This window comes from Rhinoderma darwinii, chromosome 9, assembly GCF_050947455.1.
Source record: "Rhinoderma darwinii isolate aRhiDar2 chromosome 9, aRhiDar2.hap1, whole genome shotgun sequence".
Classification (NCBI taxonomy): domain Eukaryota; kingdom Metazoa; phylum Chordata; class Amphibia; order Anura; family Rhinodermatidae; genus Rhinoderma; species Rhinoderma darwinii.
The window spans coordinates 91,162,230-91,185,124 of record NC_134695.1 but is presented as its reverse complement, the minus strand read 5'-3'; the positions used below and the strand labels follow the sequence as shown (position 1 = coordinate 91,185,124).

At 41.1% G+C, this 22,895-nt stretch overlaps 1 protein-coding gene across 1 annotated transcript in view; it reads left to right on the top strand.

The window, feature by feature from the left end:
* CDH13 (cadherin 13) overlaps positions 1-22,895 on the top strand; it is a 475,876-nt gene that overhangs the window by 297,526 nt on the left and 155,455 nt on the right. Inside the window, exon 7 of the mRNA XM_075838471.1 lies at positions 19,957-20,135. Within this exon, the coding sequence (XP_075694586.1) occupies positions 19,957-20,135 (179 nt within the window). The remainder of the gene's footprint in view (positions 1-19,956; positions 20,136-22,895) is intronic.

Here is a 22,895-nt window from a genome sequence, read left to right as displayed (position 1 = left end):
TCAAAGTCATATTGACAATGGAAGAAGTTAGTCACCTCCAGGTTTACAGCAATAAGAATCTCCACAGGAATAAGTTATCAATAGAGATGAGCTAATCGATTCTACACTAATCAAATACAGTCAGAATTTTCCCAAAATTTTGAATTCTGTGAATTCCGAAACTTTTGGGGTTTGTGACGTATGGATCTTTGCTAAAAGGCGACCATTTTACAGATTAGAAAAAGGATCACATGACCTCAGTGTTATGCCCACGGTCGCTGACCGCCGGCATATCCCACCTAACGGCAGCCGCGACCGCAGGCCTCTGGATCCTGGCCGGCGTCTCCTCCCACTGAGACACTGCTCTCCTCCTGCTGTTGCCTGTAGGGTGCGCGCACGCTCGTTCCCGGTCTTAAAGGGCCAGCGCACACTAGGAAGTTCACCCCAAGCCAATCCCAGCATACCCGGGACTTTAAAAGGAACCCTGCCCGCTTCCACTTTGCCTGAGCAATGTTGTGTTTTCCCAGTGTTTGTCATGCAAATGGTTCCTTAGCTGTATCCTGTATGCCGTCACACGTATCCAGTATCTGTGTCCATTGTCCAAAACGACTTCTGTGCTTTAAGTTCGTTGATCCGAGACGACTTCACCTTCTGTGTCCAGTGTGCTTGCCAAGTCCATTGTCCGAGACGACTTCTGTGTTCAAGTCGCGTATCCGAGACAACTTCCGATAGTCAGTCCGGCACCAGCCTGCTTCTGATTATCCAGCACAAGCCGGCAACCCAGGTACTTTCTCCCTAATGACTGTCGTTGACATTTTGTTTAATCAGCCGCTACTCCACTACGGTGGAGCAGGCCCAGTGGATCCACATACCCCATAGCCGTGACACTTCAGAAGTGCTTTCCCATAATGCCTTTCAGGCAGCCTTCCCAAAATGTGCTGCCTCTTCCCATATAAGTTGGTGTCACTTTCATATTGCATGTTACCTTGGCTTGAAAGGAGTTGGATTTAACTTGGATACAGTCATAGAAGACATCGGAGAGTCAGATACGAGTTTTCAGGGCAATCTTGGCACTTTAGATTAATGGCAAATTTATTCAACATGAATTGGACATCTGATTTGACAGAATCAGACCCAAAATGTGTTGTTGTTTTTTTTTTATCAACAATCCTCCTATAATTCCTCCTTTTGCTTATACGTGAAGTTATGTATCGGCCCTTGTAGGCATTAAAATTACACAATTTGTGAACAAGCTTCTTATATTAATATCATTGAAAAATAATTTGCTGCCAAAAATACTTGAAAGCTTTGTTTTAAAAATAAAAACTTAAAATAATGTTATTTTCCCAAAGGAAAGCGAGTGTAGCCAACTCCATGCCATAAATGAAAATAAACCTTTAATCTTGCCCAGAACTAATGTACAGATCCTGCCGGATAATTCTACTGCTCTGCCCATAATTGGTTGTGCACTACGTAATTAAGTACCATGTTAAAGAAGCAGCAAATTGTAATGCCCGTGTAAGTCATTTATAATTGAGTCCTTAATGTCACTTGAAGGGCCAGCATTACCGCACAGGGAGCGCCATCTGCTCACTACTGCCCCTAGTGTCTTATGATTGTAATTGCAGTGCTTGTGTGTAACAAATCACATGCATACAAGCTATAGGGTAGATTACTTTCTAACTTACCAATACTATCTAATATTCAGTCAGTGGGTTCCTGCGCTTAGTCATATAGTGTAATGCTGCTCACATTTTCTAGAACAATGACACACTTACACTTGGGGTACAGGACAATAAAACACTGACACTTGCGGTACAGGAAAATGACACTTGGGGTACAGGATAATGATACACTGACACTTGGGGTGCAGAATAATGACACTGACACTTGGGGTACAGGACAATGATACACTGACACTTGGGGTACAGGATAATGATACTGACACTTGGGGTACAAGATAATGATACACTGACACTTGGGGTACAGGATAAGGATACAATGACACTTGGGGTACAGGATAATGATACACTGACACTTGGGGTACAGGATAATGATACACTGACACTTGGGGTACAGGACAATGATACACTGACACTTGGGATACAGGATAATGATACTGACACTTGGGGTACAAGATAATGATACACTGACACTTGGGGGACAGGATAATGATACACTGACACTTGAGGGACAGAATAATGATACACTGACACTTGGGGTACAGGATAATGATACAATGACACTTGGGGTACAGGATAATAATACACTGGCACTTGGGGTACGGGATAATGATACAATGACACTTGGGGTACAGGATAATGACAAGCTGACACTTGGGGTACAGGATAATGATACTGACACTTGGGGTACAAGATAATGATACACTCATACTTGGGGTACAGGATAATGATACACTGACGCTTGAGGTACAGGATATTGATACACTGACACTTGGGGTACAGGATAATGACACACTGACACTTGGGGTACATATAGCCTAATATTCAGGGTCTCAGAGCAATTTCTTTTTTCTTATCCTTGGGGTTCTGGACTCTGGTTTGCTAGCAATGAATGGAACTTACAAACACGTAGTCCAAAAAACAGCACTGTAAACTCTGGGGTCTCGGCTGTCCACACACTAGAGCTTCCTAATAGACAATATAATTAGGCACCGTCCATCTCTGCATAGTGTAGACTTTATTACATACATTACAAGCTTTAGATAGAGGAGACTTATTAAGGTTGTATTTTCTGTTTCATTCAGTGCATCTCTACAGAACAGCCCCCCCCCCCCCGTCCCCTTTCCCCCCATGTTCTCTATAAATATGTATGAAATCAGGGAAATATCACGACCTACCTCTATTCAGTTAATATGAAAAGCGTGATATATGGCAGCTGACCCCGGAGGGCTCTGCACCAACCACTAACATAGTGCACAGAAAGTATCATTTTCTATCAATTTATTTCTATATATCACTGAGAATATTGTAGGTAATAGAATTTACAAGCCACGTACCCCGACCCTGGGAATTCATAGAATACAATTTCCTGCCTGAGACATTGGCAGGAGCCGCATCTTCCCCGCACATCCCCTGACATTTAAAATATGTGTTGTGATTTTGACTCTGGCCAGACACTTTCTCCATCCCCCAACACACATTTTATACCACTGGCTTTTTAAAATGTCGGATGCGATTGATTCTGAATATATGATCAGGAATGCAGATGAAGCAGAGTGGAGTTTATCAGATGTAGTCAGATAGAGAAGAACTGGATTTCTTTTTTGGCACTAGCCATTATGAAATTACTTCCAGAACCAATGATCTGTCTCTCTGGTGTCACCTACAGGTGGCACCAGAGAGACAATTTTCTTGCTTCTGAAGGAAAGCTGCTTTGCATAATTCTTCCCAGGGGGCATTGCACTAAAGACTTCCTGGCTCTCCACAAGGATAATCAGTAGCTTTAGGTAGGCCCCACACTGACATGGCAGCCAATCAGCAACCTACCCTACGCTGACTAGGAGCAACAAGTTGGAAACAGTGCTGTCTACAGATAGGAGCCAGTGGTTTGGCTGATGAGCCTCCTGTAACGTGAGCTCATTTTAGCATCCATATTACGTACACAATTCCCGGACCGCCTCTCTTCTTGTAAGCCAAGCTCAGGTCATTATAGAACACTATGTGAACTTAGTTTGGTTCACTTTAACCACAGGGAGTCCATCTAAACGAGCCCATGATCCAAGTCATGTTTAATGTGTTGGGTATTCCTTTACATGGTAACCACCTATAGGTGCACTAGAGACAGTTTTCTTCCGGATAAGAGATATTTTGCATTTTTTTTTCCCAGGAAGCATTTCCCCAAAGAATCCCTATTACCCTGGTCTCCACAAGGGGAATCAGTACCTTCCATTAGACAGTTTGTAGTTTTATATAAGACTGAAGCTCAATTTTTGTCATTATTATATAATCACGTCGTGCATCCCCAAAGAGTTTAGACACATTCAGCTTTGCTTCATCTGTATATCAGTCTTTTATATAACAACTTCTTTTCATCTCACCCGTTTTTAAATGTTTTTGGTCTTTTTCTTTTTCTGTCACCGTGAAATCCAAAATGAGTAGCGGTTATTAAAATAATTGCCAGCATTTTCCTGAACCTTGTATTTAGATGGCGTACAATATGTGCAATGCTTCTGCCGATCTTTGACAAATTGAGCTTAAATCTTGAGAAGTGTTTAGAAGACGTCTTTCACAGTTCTTCCAGAGAGCAATGCGTTTGATTCATTCGTTCTTTGAGCAACATCTACTGTTCTATATATTTGGAGTTTAACAATTTCTCTTCTTACTTATGATTCCCTGGATTACAATGTACAGTATACAAGATATGGGTAGGGTCGAAGGCCAAAAATGACTAGCCTGAATATGCAAAAATGCAGTCACCCTGATTGAGGTATCCGCCTCATCCCTTTATCTAAATACATTGTCCAGGACAGCGGGGCATTTGATGCCCCTCCAGCACCCAGGGCAAGTACTTTGCCAGCCCTACTATCTATGCCCCGGGTACAGGTTCCGATGTGATGCGTTTTTTTTACTTACATCTCATCCATAAATACATACACACAAACACATATAAATGAATTCACACAAATACATACACATAAATAAATAAGTGTAAAAAAAAAAAAAGTGTTGTATACACAAAAATATACTCATCAATGCAAAATCATTTAAATACAAACACACACACACACACACACACACACACAGATATGCAAATACACATGTACACACAAGCACATATACATATACAAACCATAAATTCATAACACTCACATATACAATAGACAAACCGTTAAATAGACAAATACACATTCATTCATACAAATTCAATTACACACCCACATACAGATGTAGCCATCTTTTAACACAATAAATACAGTGTCAGGAAACTTTAACTTTTCTTTTTCAATGGCTTTTGTTGTGTGATATCAGGCTGCAGCAATTTTAGTCAATGTAAACTTGGCTACATCTGTACACACAAACTCACGAATACATGCATACTCATACAAATACAGTACATACCCATAAATACACACATATATATATATATATATATATATATATTAATACACACACATTTCATACACACATACCCAAAAACACAAATAATTATACTCACGCACACACCCCACCCGTAAGCACATAGGTAATTATACGCACAAATACAAACATATACTCCCATATACACACAGATAAATACACAGACATTCATACATACAAGTTCAATTACACACACAAATAAATACACCAAGGTACATACATACACACAATTGCATAGTTGAACACATGCATACTCAAACACACACATATACATATCCATAAATGCATACTTATCTATACTCACAAATATTAGGATACGCGCGCACACGCAACCCACACACCAGTAAATACATAGATAATTATACACACAAATACAAACATAAACTCACATATATCTACACACACGGACATGCATACATACAAGTCTAATTATACACACCTATATACATACACAAATAAATACACACAAGTACATACTGCACATTTCACCTTGAGAGCCATGGGGTCTTGTTTGGCCACCAATTACCCTACTTTTCATCCTCCATATACAGAATGCAAACATCACAGGTAGCGGTGACAATCCCACCTGGTGCTACCTGCATTTGGTGCTGGTTATATTGATATCAGTCACAAGAGTGTTGTTTCCCTGACTGCTCTCCTGAAATGTGGCACACACTATAATCTCGGTGAAAAGCCTTCGTACTTAGGTTGGAAGGTAGAACCCGTAATTCTCATTGAAGTTTAATGGTATTTGCATGCCATTTTGGTGTTGTACTTATGTGGCACGTCTCATTTATGTAGACAACATTCAAGAGTGTCGCAAACTATAGAAGGCGCAGAGGTTACAGTCACACACTAGCCCTGGTCAACGATTGGCCCCAAATGCCCACCTACCACATAGGACTTTGCATTGGGCACCAGGAGCTACAAGTTTCGCCTCTCTGTACAGCTGTATGATAAATGTGGCGCCTGTGCCAGTATTTACCTCACACGAAATTGAATCTGCCCACAGAACAACCGTTAGAAACCGCTTTATTCCGAGTGCCGTTTCCTTTTATTCCATCTCTTACAGTTTTCTTTTTTCACTGTACTTAAAATATCAGACAATGAAAGCCCCAAATGAAATCTAAGAGGCAGATGAACAGCTGCAAGTCTCGCCCAACCCGTTATGAGCCGCCAAATAAAATCAATCCTTCAAATATTACACATAGATCGGAAAATGGGAACACAGCGCTTATTAAAATATAGTCAATATGTTTCCGCCTGATATCCTAATTGTAAAAAGCGTCTCTGCTTCCAGTCCCAGAGCGAGAAGAAATTTGGTTAGACGCTGTAAAAGAATTAGGCGGCAGGATTCATGTAGAATAGGAGATACATGTCAGGCTCTCCCACGTGCTGCACGTGTGTTCTCTCAAGCAGTCTCATGTATATATAAGGAGGTCTGTGTACTAGGTCAGATGTATTCTGTCAATAGTCACTTCTTGATTTCCAAAGCGACGCTAACGTGAACAAATATCTAATAAATAATGAACAAAAATGCTATCTCATAGCCGATGCTCCATACTGAGTCTTAATCTCTTCAATCCATGTATAGATGTTACCTGATAATCTTCTTTTTCTCTCTGGTTTCGTTTCTTGTAGTTTTTTACCAATTTGTTTTTGCTGTAATGGAAATGAAATGGTGGGCTCGTGCTTAAACACAGCAGCCAATCTGAACAAACAGAGCTGGATTTTTTTTGTATACAAAAAAGTTAATTAACAAATTCAACTCCACTATATTCCCCCCGTTCAAGACCCTCGTATATTAATCAGAACGGAGAGCTGTTATGAAGAGTGTCTCTTGTGCTGGAAGACCCAGTACATCCGTGAATTACATGGTTAGCTCTTAGATTTCAATGGGCATTGTGTAATGCTTCATTTCCCCTGTGGTGGTGCTGCAGGAAAATTGAACAATTACCCAAATTACAGTTTATCATTAAGAGTTCCAGCAGGAAAACACACTGTGATCGACTCCAAAGTGGACAGGAAAAAGCTGGTAGCCGCTGCTCCGTCCTGTTTTAATGGAATGTTTTTTCTAAATGTATAACTATAGCTGATATTTCCTAATGCGCTACCATGAGGTTTCTCTCCGTAATTTTCCCCTGTAGGAGTTTAACATCAATAGTGACCCTGGAAGCGTTTCGTCATCTGTTATTGCAGCACCACCATGTGTCGCTCACTTTTGCTTTGTGAGTTCCCATAATTTTTATGCCACAAATAAAAGTTTTACTGTGCTCTAGATAACTAGCGAAATGTTGTAAAATGTTCATGAAGGGCTGTTCCATTATAAGCTGTCGGGGACATTGATTTCCATATTGTTTGTTGTGGTAATTATAATATCATATTCTGTTGTATCCCGCTGTCATGTTACCCGCTCATTACAGAACAGAAACCATTTTACGCATTTGTTGTAAATTCCAAGTAGCAAATTGGGCACATGAACTGAATAAATTTTCTGCAAATTGTTTAGAAATTACCCATGTTAAGTGATGTAGTAACAGTGACTCCTACAGGCAGCATTAGGATAGTACAGACATGTAAATTAGTGCATAAGTTTTGATTCTATCTAAAATAACCAGAAACATAAAGTAAATATATCCTTGACTTGTCCTCTTTTGTCAAGTTAAGATGTTTCTTAGTTATATATGTTTTTGGGCAACTGGTGTGATAATTAATATGTCCGCCATTACAGCAGTGGCAAAGACATAGGCCTCCACAAGAGATGGGGGGACGGACAAGCCATGGTCTTCCTTTTGTCCAAGTATGGTAGGGTATGAACCAATACCAGTAGGACCCTCTGTGCTCTTTCTATACGCCTTTTCCTTAAACATAAATACCCTGGAGTCCTGTTTACGCTTCCACCAGTTCTACCATCTTCCTCAGCCGTGCCCCACAGATTCAGGGGTTCAACCCATTGATGTTGCCGTAAACCATTATTGAGACCAAAATCTACTGCTGGCTGCATTGACATATTTCCTCACAATAACCACCAAATTCATAGCAGGACACTGGAAATCCTTCAGCGGAGGGGACACCTTTTTACACAGACATCCCCTGCGGACCCGCGCATCTACCAATCAAATAAGACCCTTACTAGGTTTCCTAACTCCTCACTCAGTCCATAACATAATGTCCTAATTAACTTGCATCCTACTTATCTCTGTACAAAGGTGTCACTATAGGAGGTGGCAGTTCTACCTCGACCCTGGTGTCCACATAAGAAGACACCCATATTATGAATGGCACATGGTAGTGGTGCGCTATGTTACAGATTTTGCATTGGGGTCCAGGAGTTTCAAGTTACACCACTGTTTCTGTAGGGAATAGATCAGAGACAATTATACAAAGTAAAGCTTATCATCATGTGACCTATGGCCAGTAGATTAAAAAATAAAATTCCCACAAAACTTATAAAAAATATCCCCAAGTAGATGTGAGTCCTTGTGTCGTCCTCTTAATCAGATTCTTCAAAGTTCTACTCAATCATTTCTCAGTTATATCTGTTCCTGAAAAAACTGAGCGACAACCAATAGGGCCACCAATACAGGAGTTGTAACCCAGCTTTCCCAGACTTCTGAACTGGAAATCGGTCAAACTATGCAGTAATCTGTCTGAGCAATCTAAATGTACTGCAGGCCTGAGAGTAATTCACTTTCCACCCAGCTTTTCCCCCTGTTCATCAACAGAATATATTCTGATTTATCCCCCACCCAACCCCAATACCTGTTTGCAGACTATTTTCAGTTGTCCATTGTACAAAAGCTGCAGATCTGTTTTTAGGATAGCTGGCCTTACATTGGATGGTGCCTTGCACAGTACCTTCTATTGACGCCTCCCCAACCCCATAATGAGCACTGTTGTTCAATGTGCAAATAACCATACCACACACACTATAAGTGTTATACAGTATGCTGCCTAAATAAAAGCACCATACATTGGCTACATAACACTTCCATATAGTTAACTAAATAATACTGCAGTATATTGCTGCTGCTGCTGCTGCTGCCACCACCACCATACACTGTACAGTGCCCAAGTAGCAGTGCCATACAATCCCTAAGTAAATGCTCAAATAATACCACCATACAGTGCTCAAATAATACCACCATACAGTGCTCAAATAATACTAACATATAGTGCTCAAATAATACCGCCATACAGTTTTCAAATAATACCACCATACAGTGCTCAAATAATACCACAATACTGTGCTCAAATAATACCACAATACTGTGCTCAAATAATACCACCATAATGTGCTCAAATAATACCACCATACAGTGCTCAAATAATACCATCATACAGAGCTCAAATAATACCATCATACAGAGCTCAAATAATACCAAAATATTGTGCTCAAATAATAGCACCATAATGTGCTCAAATAATACCACCATACAGAGCTCAAATAATACCACCATACAGTGCTCAAATAATACCATCATACAGAGCTCAAATAATACCAAAATATTGTGCCCAAATAATACTATGATACAGTGCTCAAATAATACCACCATACAGTGCTCAAAAAATATTATACAGTGCTCAAATAATACTACCATACAGTGCTCAAATAATACCTCCATACAGTGCTCAAATAATGCCTCCATACAGTGCTCAAATAATACCTCCATACAGTGCTCAAATAATACCACCATACAGTGCTCAAATATTACCTCCATACTGTGCTCAAATAATACCACCATACAGTGCTCAAATAATATTATTATACAGTACTCAAATAATAACACCATACAGTGCTCAAATAATATTATTATACAGTGCTCAAATAATACTACCATACAGTGCTCAAATACCTCCATACAGTGCTCAAATAATACCACCATACAGTGCTCAAAAATACTAACATATAGTGCTCAAATACTACCACCATACAGCGCTCCAATACTATCGCCATACAGTGCTCAAATAATACCGCCATACAGTGCTCAAATAATGCCACCATACAGTGCTCAAATACTACCAACATGCCGTGCTCAAATAATACCACCATACTGTGCCAAAATATTATGCCATACTGTGCCCAAATAATACCACCATACTGTGCTCAAATAATACCACCATACAGTGCTCAAATAATACCACCATACAGTGCTCAAATAATACCACAATACTGTGCTCAAATAATACCACAATACTGTGCTCAAATAATACCACCATAATGTGCTCAAATAATACCACCATACAGTGCTCAAATAATACCATCATACAGAGCTCAAATAATACGATCATACAGAGCTCAAATAATACCAAAATATTGTGCTCAAATAATAGCACCATAATGTGCTCAAATAATACCACCATACAGAGCTCAAATAATACCATCATACAGAGCTCAAATAATACCAAAATATTGTGCCCAAATAATACTATGATACAGTGCTCAAATAATACCACCATACAGTGCTCAAAAAATATTATACAGTGCTCAAATAATACTACCATACAGTGCTCAAATAATACCTCCATACAGTGCTCAAATAATGCCTCCATACAGTGCTCAAATAATACCTCCATACAGTGCTCAAATAATACCACCATACAGTGCTCAAATAATACCACCATACAGTGCTCAAATATTACCTCCATACTGTGCTCAAATAATACCACCATACAGTGCTCAAATAATATTATTATACAGTACTCAAATAATAACACCATACAGTGCTCAAATAATATTATTATACAGTGCTCAAATAATACTACCATACAGTGCTCAAATACCTCCATACAGTGCTCAAATAATACCACCATACAGTGCTCAAAAATACTAACATATAGTGCTCAAATACTACCACCATACAGCGCTCCAATACTATCGCCATACAGTGCTCAAATAATACCGCCATACAGTGCTCAAATAATGCCACCATACAGTGCTCAAATACTACCAACATGCCGTGCTCAAATAATACCACCATACTGTGCCAAAATATTATGCCATACTGTGCCCAAATAATACCACCATACTGTGCTCAAATAATACAACCATACAGTGCTCAAATAATACCACCATACAGTGCTCAAATAATATTATACAATGCTAAAATAATACCACCATACTGTGCTCAAATAATACCATCATACAGTGCTCAAATAATATTATACAATGCTAAAATAATACCACCATACTGTGCTCAAATAACTCCACCATACAGTGCTCAAATAATATTAAACAATGCTAAAATAATACCACCATACGTGAAGAACCTAATAACAGTGCTTTACAATTAATAGTAAAATGATTGGTGGTTGCAAGTCTTGGGTGCCAGGCCATCAGTGGCGCCCACATCAGCAGATCTAACATTCCTGTTAACCCTGTGGGAACCATATTAGATGCCCCCCAGTCCCTGTGATAGTTGTAATGGCAGCCATATTAGTTGTCACCTTGCTTTCCCAGGATTAGATACAACTAAGAAATGTCAGAATATAACTTTTTATAGAAAAAGTAAGAAAAACAAATAAAATATGCGTAAAAAAACTAAAATTTGCAACCACATTACACAAGAGGACGACTCAAGGACTTGGTGAGGTTCTGATTTTAAGGGGAATCGGGGTTCCTATAACATCCTGCAAAGTAACTCCAAACAGTTAATTGCTTATAGTCAATCGCTCCTGGACAATCCCTGCATGAGCAACTAGTATGTAAACGGCCGTATGTCGGAGAAGCTTCCAATGAATGGGGGAGGAGCGGAGAATCATCCGTGATTAGCGGATATTATAAAACTGAGCATCTTCTGCATCTGTCGTGTGCGGGTAATTGAAATCTGTGTGTTTTCCTCTTGACGCTGGTGACTCGCGTTTTACATGTTCGCTTTTTTCCATACATACATTAAAAAGTAAAGTATTATCTATCACTTATTTATTCCTTGTTTTATTTGGCTGGAAATGTGCTGACTTTTTAACATAACAGATGTCAGTATAAAGAGGACATCTGCTGCCTTCTAGAGACTGCGATTATTAATACGCCGCGCTCACCTTTTAAAGGCGACATCACGTGCACGACGCAGCGAGGACCGCCATTCTTTCTAGCGTCTTTTTAATCAGTTTTCTTGTTGTGAAGGAATATATTCCCGTCTCATTCATAAGAGCAGATCGGCCCCAGGAATAGGGAGGGAAGGGATTACCAAGGAACTCAAGATTTTTGACAAAGTTGAACCCAATCATAACCTTCTATTCATTTGTGGCCTGCTTGGGATTTATAGGGAATGACCTATTTGTCTAGTTTAAAAAAATAAATAAAAAAGGACAAATACCCTCTTAAGGAATTCTGACTTTAAGGGGTGTTCTCATGACGACAACCCCTTTTTAAAAAGAAGCCGGTACGGCAATTGGCTCTTATGGGCGGGGGGAGCCTGCCGGCCATTCAAATTTATAGCAAAAGCGTCTCTCCGCTCTGACATATAGAGGAGCGGTCCTGAGTGGAGGTTCCCACGCAGATTATTAGGGGCCCCAGCAGCAGGAGATCCTGTGATCAGCTTAATTTCAATGGACCCTTGAAACAGGGATTGTCCAAAGTAGATAACACCTTTGAGGGTATGTTCACACACACTAATTGCGGACGTAATTCGGGCGTAACTAGACGCCCGCGTCAAAGAAGTGACCTGTCACTTCTTGGGGCGTAATTGGAGCCATTATTCATGGACTCCAATGAAAAGCAGCGCCAATTACGTCCGTAATGGACGCGGCGTTCAAGCGCCTGCACATGCCGTTCCAGCTGAAATTACGGGGATGTTTTCTCCTGAAAACATCCCCGTAATTTCAGCCGTTACGGACGCTGTCGTGTGAACATACCCTTAGGCTTCATGCCCACTTCAGTCTTTTCCTTCAGGGTGCTATCCGTTTTTGTCACTAATAGCACCCTGATCCCATTCATTTCAATGGGCCCATGCACACTTCAGTTATTTAAACGGATCCGTTGTTCCGTTCCGTCAAAAGTAGAGCATGTCCTACTTTGGTCTGTGATTCAGTGACCGTGTGGCCCATAGAAGTCAATGGGTCAGTCAAAAAAACGTATGGCACACGGACGGCTTCCGTGTGCCGTTCGTTTTTGACGGATCCGTTGCCATAGCAATGGCAAGGTGTGCCAAAGTTCACAGACTACAGTACACATTCATTCCTGAAGATGGATGTGGAGAGACTCATAGCATTGGTTCATGATCACCCAGAACTGTGGGATACGCGGGCAGAATGCTACCACGCTATAAAAAGGACGCCGCGTGGGAGGAACTTGCCAAGGAGTTTTTGACGCACAGATGATAGCAGGGAACTAGTGCCCAGCGTCACAATATAAGTAAGTAAATGCACACATTTCACTCCAAAAATCCCAAAAAAAACAAAGCCAGCCAAGCAGAGTAACATCAAACTGTTCTCTATGCTCCGAAAGCTGCAGAAAACCACCAAAAACTTCTTGTAACCTTTCTATGGGTGTTTCCTGGGACATGTGACAAGTTCAAATGAAGTTTACCTTCCGTTTTTTAAATGGAAAAACAGAAGCCAAACGGAAGCACAACGTCCGTGTAAAACGGAAACACGGAACGGAAACGGAGTGCACACGGAAACAAAAACGGACACACGGATCCGTCAAAAACGGCCGATAAAACGGTGATGGAAGTGTGTATGAGGCCTTAGCCTGGGTTCCCACGGGTTCGATACGCTGTGTAAAAGTGCAGCGTATCCGACCTAGATACCACAAGGAATTTCGCCCGAAAAAAATCGCACCAAATCTCTGCTGCGGAAAACAGTGCAGGCAAAAATGTTTAAAAAAATAACTTTTCACTGGGTGTTGTCATAGCGACGCGTTCCTCTGTTGTGAGTGCAGCCCGACCTCCTGGGATAACACTGCAGCCCATGTGACCGCTGCAGGCTTTGATTGGCTGCAGCGGTCACGTGGGATGAAACGTTATCCCAGGAGGTCGGGCTGCACGGAGAATGGAAGAATACGTCGCTATGACAACACCTGGGTTAAGTATTGGCTTTTTTTAATTAATTGTTAAACAAAAATTTTAACAAAATCTCGGGTTGCGACGGTCACATGGCTTTTTTTCAAGCACTCTTCTCCGCAGTGGAGATTCCGCATGAAAATCTGCATCACTACATGTGTTGTTTCGGCCGGAATTCCCTGTGTGTAATAGGACTGACTAGCAGCGTATCCGCCCTGTGTGAACACACCCTTAAAATGACTGAAAGTTCCATGTTTTTAACCTATTGGATGCTGGAGAACTACGAGTACCATTTGCCTATGTCGTGTTTAAGTGCAAGCTCACCAATTCATTCTTATTACAGTAGACTGGTAAGAAAGTACAAAAAAACGAAACCACCAGAGATTATCAAGTGACGGCCCCACGTAGACTGCGGCCGGTGCACGCTGATATTTTATTAACCGTAATCTGACAATATAAATAAAAAGGAAGAGATTTCAGCCCACTGTCAGCCCCCATCCTATCTGTTGTATGAAAATACAAGACCCTCTCTATAGTGTAAAATAACTCACACATAGGAAGGTAAATGTTGCCGTGTAACATATGGGATGGGTTTACTTCAATGACCCTCAGGCCTGGTGAAACAAAAAAAAAGTGGGGGAGGACGGGATGAGGGAGAAAAAGTCTCTTTTCTAATCAATTTATATGAAAAAAATAAACTTCAATTGTGATAATTTAGCAGTGGTATTGTTTAAAATATCATAAGAATTATTACTACTACAAGTACCATATAAAAAATAGTAGAGGTAATAATAATATAATAATACTACACAGGCAATGCAAAAATCATATTAAAGGGGTTGGGCAGCAACTGGAAGCAGCACCGCACTAGATTGTGTGTTCATTTATTGATGGTTAGATTGTGTGTGACCCCATTGATGGTTAGATTGTGTGTGACCCCATTGATGGTGAGATTGTGTGTGACCCCATTGATGGTTAGATTGTGTGTGACCCCATTGATGTTTAGATTGTGTGTAACCCCCATTGATGGTGAGATTGTGTGTGACTCCATTGATGGTTAGATTGTGTGTGACCCCATTGATGGTGAGATTGTGTGTGACCCCATTGATGGTGAGATTGTGTGTGACCCATTCATGGTGAGATTGTGTGTGACTTCATTGATGGTGAGATTGTGTGTGACCCCATTGATGTTGAGCTTGTGTGTGACCCCATTGATGGTGAGATTGTGTGTGACCCCATTGATGGTGAGATTGTGTGTGACCCCATTGAGGGTGAGATTGTGTGTGACCCCATTGATGGTGAGATTGTGTGTGACCCCATTGATGGTTAGATTGTGTGTAACTCCCATTGATGGTGAGATTGTGTGTGACCCCATTGATGGTTAGATTGTGTGTGACCCCATTGATGGTGAGATTGTGTGTGACCCCATTGATGGTTAGATTGTGTGTGACCCCATTGATGGTGAGATTGTGTGTGTGACCCCATTGATGGTGAGATTGTGTGTGACCCCATTGATGGTGAGATTGTGTGTGACCCCATTGAGGGTGAGATTGTGTGTGACCCCATTGAGGGTGAGATTGTGTGTGACCCCATTGAGGGTGAGATTGTGTGTGACCCCATTGATGGAGAGATTGTGTGTGACCCCATTGATGGTTAGATTGTGTGTAACTCCCATTGATGGTGAGATTGTGTGTGACCCCATTGATGGTTAGATTGTGTGTGACCCCATTGATGGTGAGATTGTGTGTGACCCCATTGATGGTTAGATTGTGTGTGACCCCATTGATGGTGAGATTGTGTGTGACCCCATTGATGGTGAGATTGTGTGTGACCCCATTGATGGTGAGATTGTGTGTGACCCCATTGAGGGTGAGATTGTGTGTGACCCCATTGATGGTTAGATTGTGTGTAACCCCCATTGACGGTGAGATTGTGTGTGAACCCATTGATGGTTAGATTGTGTGTGACCCCATTGATGGTGGGATTGTGTGTGACCCCATTGATGGTGAGATTGTGTGTGACCCATTCATGGTGAGATTGTGTGTGACTTCATTGATGGCGAGATTGTGTGTGACCCCATTGATGGCGAGATTGTGTGTGACCCCATTGATGGCGAGATTGTGTGTGACCCCAAGATTGTGTATGAACCTATTGATGTGAGATTGTGTGTGCCACATTGATGGTGAGATTGTGTGTGACCCCATTAATGGTGAGATTGTGTGTGACTTCATTGATGGCGAGATTGTGTGTGTGACTTCATTGATGGTGAGATTGTCTGTGACCCCATTAATGGTGAGATTGTGTGTGACTTCATTGATGGCGAGATTGTGTGTGACCCATTTATGGTGAGATTGTGTGTGACCCCATTTATGGTGAGATTGTGTGTGACCCCATTGATGGTGAGATTGTGTGTGACCCCATTGATGGTGAGATTGTGTGTGACCCATTCATGGTGAGATTGTGTGTGACTTGATTGATGGTGAGATTGTGTGTGACCCCATTGATGGTGAGCTTGTGTGTGACCCCATTGATGATGAGATTGTGTGTGACCCCATTGAGGGCGAGATTGTGTGTGACCCCATTGATGGTGAGATTGTGTGTGACCCCATTGATGGTTAGATTGTGTGTAACCCCCATTGATGGTGAGATTGTGTGTGACCCCATTGATGGTTAGATTGTGTGTGTGACCCCATTGATGGTGAGATTGTGTGTGACCCCATTGATGGCGAGATTGTGTGTGACCCCTAGATTGTGTATGAACCCATTGATGTGAGATTGTGTGTGCCACATTGATGGTGAGCTTGTGTGTGACCCCATTAATGGTGAGATTGTGTGTGACTTCATTGATGGCGAGATTGTGTGTGACTTCATTGATGGTGAGATTGTCTGTGACCCCATTAATGGTGAGATTGTGTGTGACTTCATTGATGGCGAGATTGTGTGTGACCCATTTATGGTGAGATTGTGTGTGACTTCATTGATGGCGAGATTGTGTGTGAATTCATTGATGGCGAGATTGTGTGTGACTTCATTGATGGCGAGATTGTGTGTGACTTCATTGATGGTGAGATTGTGTGTGACTTCATTGATGGCGAGATTGTGTGTGACCCATTTATGGTGAGATTGTGTGTGACTTCATTGATGGCGAGATTGTGTGTGACTTCATTGATGGCGAGATTGTGTGTGACTTCATTGATGGCGAGATTGTGTGTGACTTCATTGATGGTGAGATTATGTGTGACCCCATTGATGGTGAGATTGTGTGTGACCACATTAATGGCTAGGTGGAGGTCAAGGGACATTGGCAGGGACATTGGCAGGGACATTGACATTCTCATGCTCTGCTTAGGATCTATAGGACTATGGAGCAGTAGAGTAATGAGTTAGAGAATGCCCAGAGGTGTGTAGGACTGGTGCCAGCCCATAGGGAATCATTATTTCCCAGGGCACGATGAAAGGTCACATGTCAGAATCACTCAATCACGTAATGTGAAGAGTAGAAAGTTCTGGATGTAATTATTTCTAAGGTGTCTTGTTAAGAATCCTTGGGTTGTTACGAAACCCTTATAATGTAGGTCACTGTATTTTTCATGATAATCTTTTGCAATGGATCATTGTTAAATAAATGTATCGGAATTAATGGCCATCCCTCACCTTACCCTCTTTTATGACCATAATCGTAATTCCTATACATTACCAAGTCAATATAAATTTTTTACATATTTTATTTTTATCTATCTATTTCTATCTATCTCATGTCTGTCTGTCTATCCATCCTTTGAAAATGGTCTCACTCGTCTCCTTATTGATAATTATTGGTGATGGAGCCACATGTCCGCGATATAATGGGACTATTTGGATTAAAGTTGTTGAATTACATAAATCTGTGAACCTCTTAAATAAGATATGAAATAATCCCCTTCTCCATCCCAGATCTGCGGTTTATTTCCATTACTGTGCATTACTATAACTTGTATATAATATACAATCAGCCTTACAGATGTGACATTATATCATACAAGTGTCAAGGTGTTTATCAGGGTGTCACTTTTATGTCCGGCCAGTCCTATGTGTGGTCTCAACGCCGGTGACATCAGAGTCCAGGAGTAATTCTCCATGGATCACAAGGGGTCACCGGCAGCACAGCGACTCCATCCATTTCTAACGAAACACAAAATGAGTCAAAGCAGCAAACAACAGGAGCCTTATTCCGAACCCTACATGAGGCTAATGTGATACTTTGTGTAAATGTACGTTTGCATATTAATCAGCCTTGTTAAATAAATGTGCTGTATCTGTGTATACCGCTACACACTGCGCCGCTGTCCTGTAATCCTTCTGAAAATAAACTTATAATTAACAAACCTCTTTATGGTCAAATAACCTTAATAAAAGGCCATTATCCAGCAGGAAGGAGCGGAGGAGAATGCCAGCGCTAATCATACTTCTCCTAGCCTGTGTTCTTGGAGCTGTAGGATCTTGGAGATGCCATTGTGTATCCCAGCTAAGTGGTTTCCTGTAAAAGTCATAAATTCTGAGTCAAAGACGGGCAACATGGGGCTTTTCAACTGGCGTAGAACAGTCAACTTCTTACAAGGAGTCTTGAGGTTACATTATTTTATAAGCTGGAGATTTCTGAAGAAAGTCAATTACGTAAAGGACAGGAATTAGCAGGGTTGAACTGGCCCATCAGAGTACCAGAAGACCCCCCGATGGGCACAGCTTCGAAAACAATGGAGGTCCAGCAGAAGACAAACCCATTTGGAGCTAATTTTTGAGCCAATCACTTGCCACTAGGGTCTATTTCTTATGGGATGTTTCACAAATAACCTATTAGATCTTAATGATATGTCCTGTGGGTTCATCTCCTCTGGTGGTCCCAAAGAACCCAAGTCCAACACCGGGAGTCAGTTTTATAGCTTGGAGTGATCCGGTGCAACACTGCTTTGAAGTTCTTTGTACTAAATAAAATCCTTTTATACTTACCTTGTCTACATGACTGGGATGAACAAACAATTCTAACTGTGGATCATCCACAAACCGGCTGCGCCAGAGAAGTATCTGCTTGTTTCTTCATTACTCCGACATACCTTATATTGTCCCGCAAGTTCAAGCCCAAAAGCTCATTTGAAATCAATTGACCATGGCCTCCATTGTTCTCAACAGATGCACTGTGGTCCTCCAGAGATGACTCTCAACTTAAAGGTGCTGTCTAGGATTAGAAAAATATGGCTGCTTTCTTACAAAGACAGTGCCACCTCTATCCACAGGTTGTGTGTGGAACTGCAGCTCAGCCCTGGACTCTTCAATAGAGCTGAGTTACTATATCATACACCACCCATGGACAGGTTTGGCGCTGCTTCTGGAAGAGAGAAGCCATGTTTTTGTCTAATACTAGACAACTTTTTTGAACTAATGGTGTTGGTGGGTCATGTTGAACCGCCACATGTAGATAATAGAGAATATCAAGTGTAAAGTCTGCAATTGGCTATATACCACTTCTTCATACGGGTGTATGGGTGATGTGACCCTTTTTCCTATGGCTCCCCATCTCCAATGATACATCTCCAATGATACATAATGTAAGCAAAAAAAAACATGGGGAGACCGGCCCAGGGGCCTCAAAGTCTTCTCGTCTAAGAATAGGAAAGGGGAAGTGAAAAGGGGGACATGTCCCAAGATGGCCTAGGTATGGTGGCATGAACCTAGAGTTGGAGGAGGCCACATTTTTATTTGAGGTCTTCTATGTCTTCCTTTGGTCTATGGGGTTAGCAATAAGTTTTTATATATTGTTTTTGTTTCTTTTTGAAAATTAACAAACAAAAAAACTTACCTGATGATAATGCAAATTTTTGCAATTTTTTTCCTAATTTTAGGAACCATCGTAATGAACATGTTGGCATTTGATGCTGATGACCCCACAACAGATAACGCCGTTCTACGCTACAATATTCTCAAGCAGACGCCCGATAAACCATCCCCAAACATGTTCTACATAGACCCGGAAAAAGGTGACATTGTCACGGTGGTGTCTCCAACTCTGCTAGATCGTGAAGTGAGTAACATATTTATTGATTTCTCACAAGAGCTATTGTCTAGAATTTGCCTTACAAATGAGAGACGTGAAAAGATGGCATTACTATCATAATTTATTCAGTGCGAGAGATTGATGGTGTAATTGCATTAATTAAGATTTCCATTAAGATGAATTTGTGAATCAGCACCTACCGGCATCTGCAAATGAAATCAGTCAAATGGCAAAATGTGTTTGATTTACTTCAACTTGATATCGTAAATCACTCTCAGGCGTGAGGACAATCCCATCGTTACGAAGTTGTATGGTTGAAAAATGTTTTCTTCCTAAACCTTTCATGGCGACAGATTATCCCTTTTCAAGAGCCAGTGAAGTAAGGAGCACAATGCTTGAATACATTGTCCAAGATTAGAAACAGAAACAGCGCCACACCTGTCCATGGACAGTGTATGGTATTGCAGCTCAGCCTCATTCCCTTCAATGGAGCTTAACTGCCAATACAAGACACAGCCCATAGATAAGACCCTGTTTCTGGAAAGAAAGGAGATTTTTTTTTTAATAATCTTGGACAATCTTACAGTTAAGTTGCTCTGCTCCACTAAACCGAAACATGTCCTAAGTGGTCTGTTCCACCAAAGGAGGATAGGTAGAGTCATTCCATCATCCAGTTATTGAAACGTTGCCTTGGTTTATTTGCTATAGACTAAAACCCAATGAAGTGATACTGGACTAACAAAATTTGCCTACTTGAGGGAAGAAAATTGCATCTTCCCAACGTTCCCAACGAAGAGACTTTCGTTCTGAATATCATTGGCAGCCTGAGATCATAGAAGTCACCAATGTGATCATCTCACATGTATCTAGGACCTATCCGAAGATTACTTGAACTGGACTTCCCCTTTAAATATGCACATATTTCACATGTCCAGTGTCAATGTTACTTTAAAACAGCTATGCTATGTGCTTGACTGATAAATCCGCAAATTACCCCTCAGTTATAATTATATCACCAAGCCACGTACAGTGTAAAATCGTCTATGAATGCAGAATAATGCCGACCCGCCTAGCAGCCTATCCTAGGGAGCCAAGGGCTGATAACCATCTAATGGAAGTAAATTAACATTTATGCAAATAGCAGGCTCTCCGCCGGCTCTGTGAAGTTGTCCTGAAGGGGGCGACCTGTTGTCCTTACTAATTAGACCCCGCAGTAGGTTTGCATGTTAAACATCAACTTACCTACGTTTTGTGCTAAAACAAAGCTTCGGGGCTTTCCCAGAAGAACTTGCAGCTGAATTTCACTTTCTACCTCAGAAGTATATTGTTCTTTGTAGATAAAACTTTTTCCATCCCAGCGGGCGACCGTAATGAAGTATAAACAGCCGGATTGTTTGAGTTCTCCGCCCTGACGGATGGACAGAATAAGAACTCCGGTTCTGTTTCATTTTTCTTTTTTTGTGTGTTGTAATAAGCATCTTTAAGCAGTCAATACACTTATTACTTGACTCCATCTATATGCAAATGTTAAACCCGCCGCGCCTTCTCTTTTTTTAATGAAAAGATATTAATCTTTACAGTGAGCGATCTCGCATTTTATACGTGCATTTTAACTTTGAAATATTCATATTTACAGGGATGGCAGAGAATGCAAGCAGCGCATTGACTCATTTCTTTGCATGCGGGTTTTTATTATTAGGACCCCTGTTGAAATCCATAGAATTATTCTGACTATTGGCGTCTGGCGTCTCCAAGTACCTAGAACTTCTTAAAGTATTTCATGTAAAATGTGATGGAAGGCTTTTAGTCTTAATGCACTATATTAAACACCAGGTAGGCATTTGTCCTAGGCCAGTTTGGGGCTCAATTTTGGGCTACATTGGTCTGTTTCTATTTTCTTGCCTTCCGTTTTCATCTGTTATTGGATCCATTAAAATCCAATTATTAGTTTATCGTTTCATGACATCATATGGTTTCCTGTGGAAGAGGGTGATTCTGAGAGTGCTTTGAATATGTAATCCATCTTGCCATTACATTACTGTCTGACTGTGCAGGGAAGACAGAGATTGTCTTCCTTGCATCCCTGTCTTCACAGTAAAGGGAAGGGGATACTAAATTAAGACCTCCATTATAGGGTGTCATAGTTAGACACAGGGTTGAACTGTGCCACCAGAGTACCAGAGAATCTTCTGTTGGCCCCAGGCTCTGACACAATAATGGGCCCCAAGCCCCAGCAGAATACAACCTCAACTGGAATTGACTTTGAAGCCGCTCACTTGCTACTAGAGTCTATTTCTTCTAGGATGATTCACAAATACCCTATTGATAACAGTAAAAACGTTATGATCCAATTAGAAGTGGGCATGCACATGTTCTGTATAACTGGAGGGAAGCCATAAGAATCATTTGCTCTAGTTAACCCAAGGACCCCTATTCCGATACTGGTTACACAGCTATAGGTGCTCCATACACAGGAGAAGTCAAGTTTCAGTTTTCTCTCGAGCAAGAGCATAGAGCCACATCAAGCTCATCTCACGGCTCTGGAGTATTGGGAGGTATGGTGGCTCAGGGGCTATCCATGTTGCCTTCCAGCACAGAGGTCCAGATTTTTAATCCCACCAGCACAAAATCTGCATGGAGTTAGCATGTTCTCCACGTGTTTGCAAGTTCCACCAGGTTCACTTGTTTCCTTCCATAATCCAAAAATATATTGGTAGACAACTTACCTCCTAGCTAGTCACTGGAAGGCTAACAGTTTGTAAAGGGGTAGTCCAAATTGATCAGTCC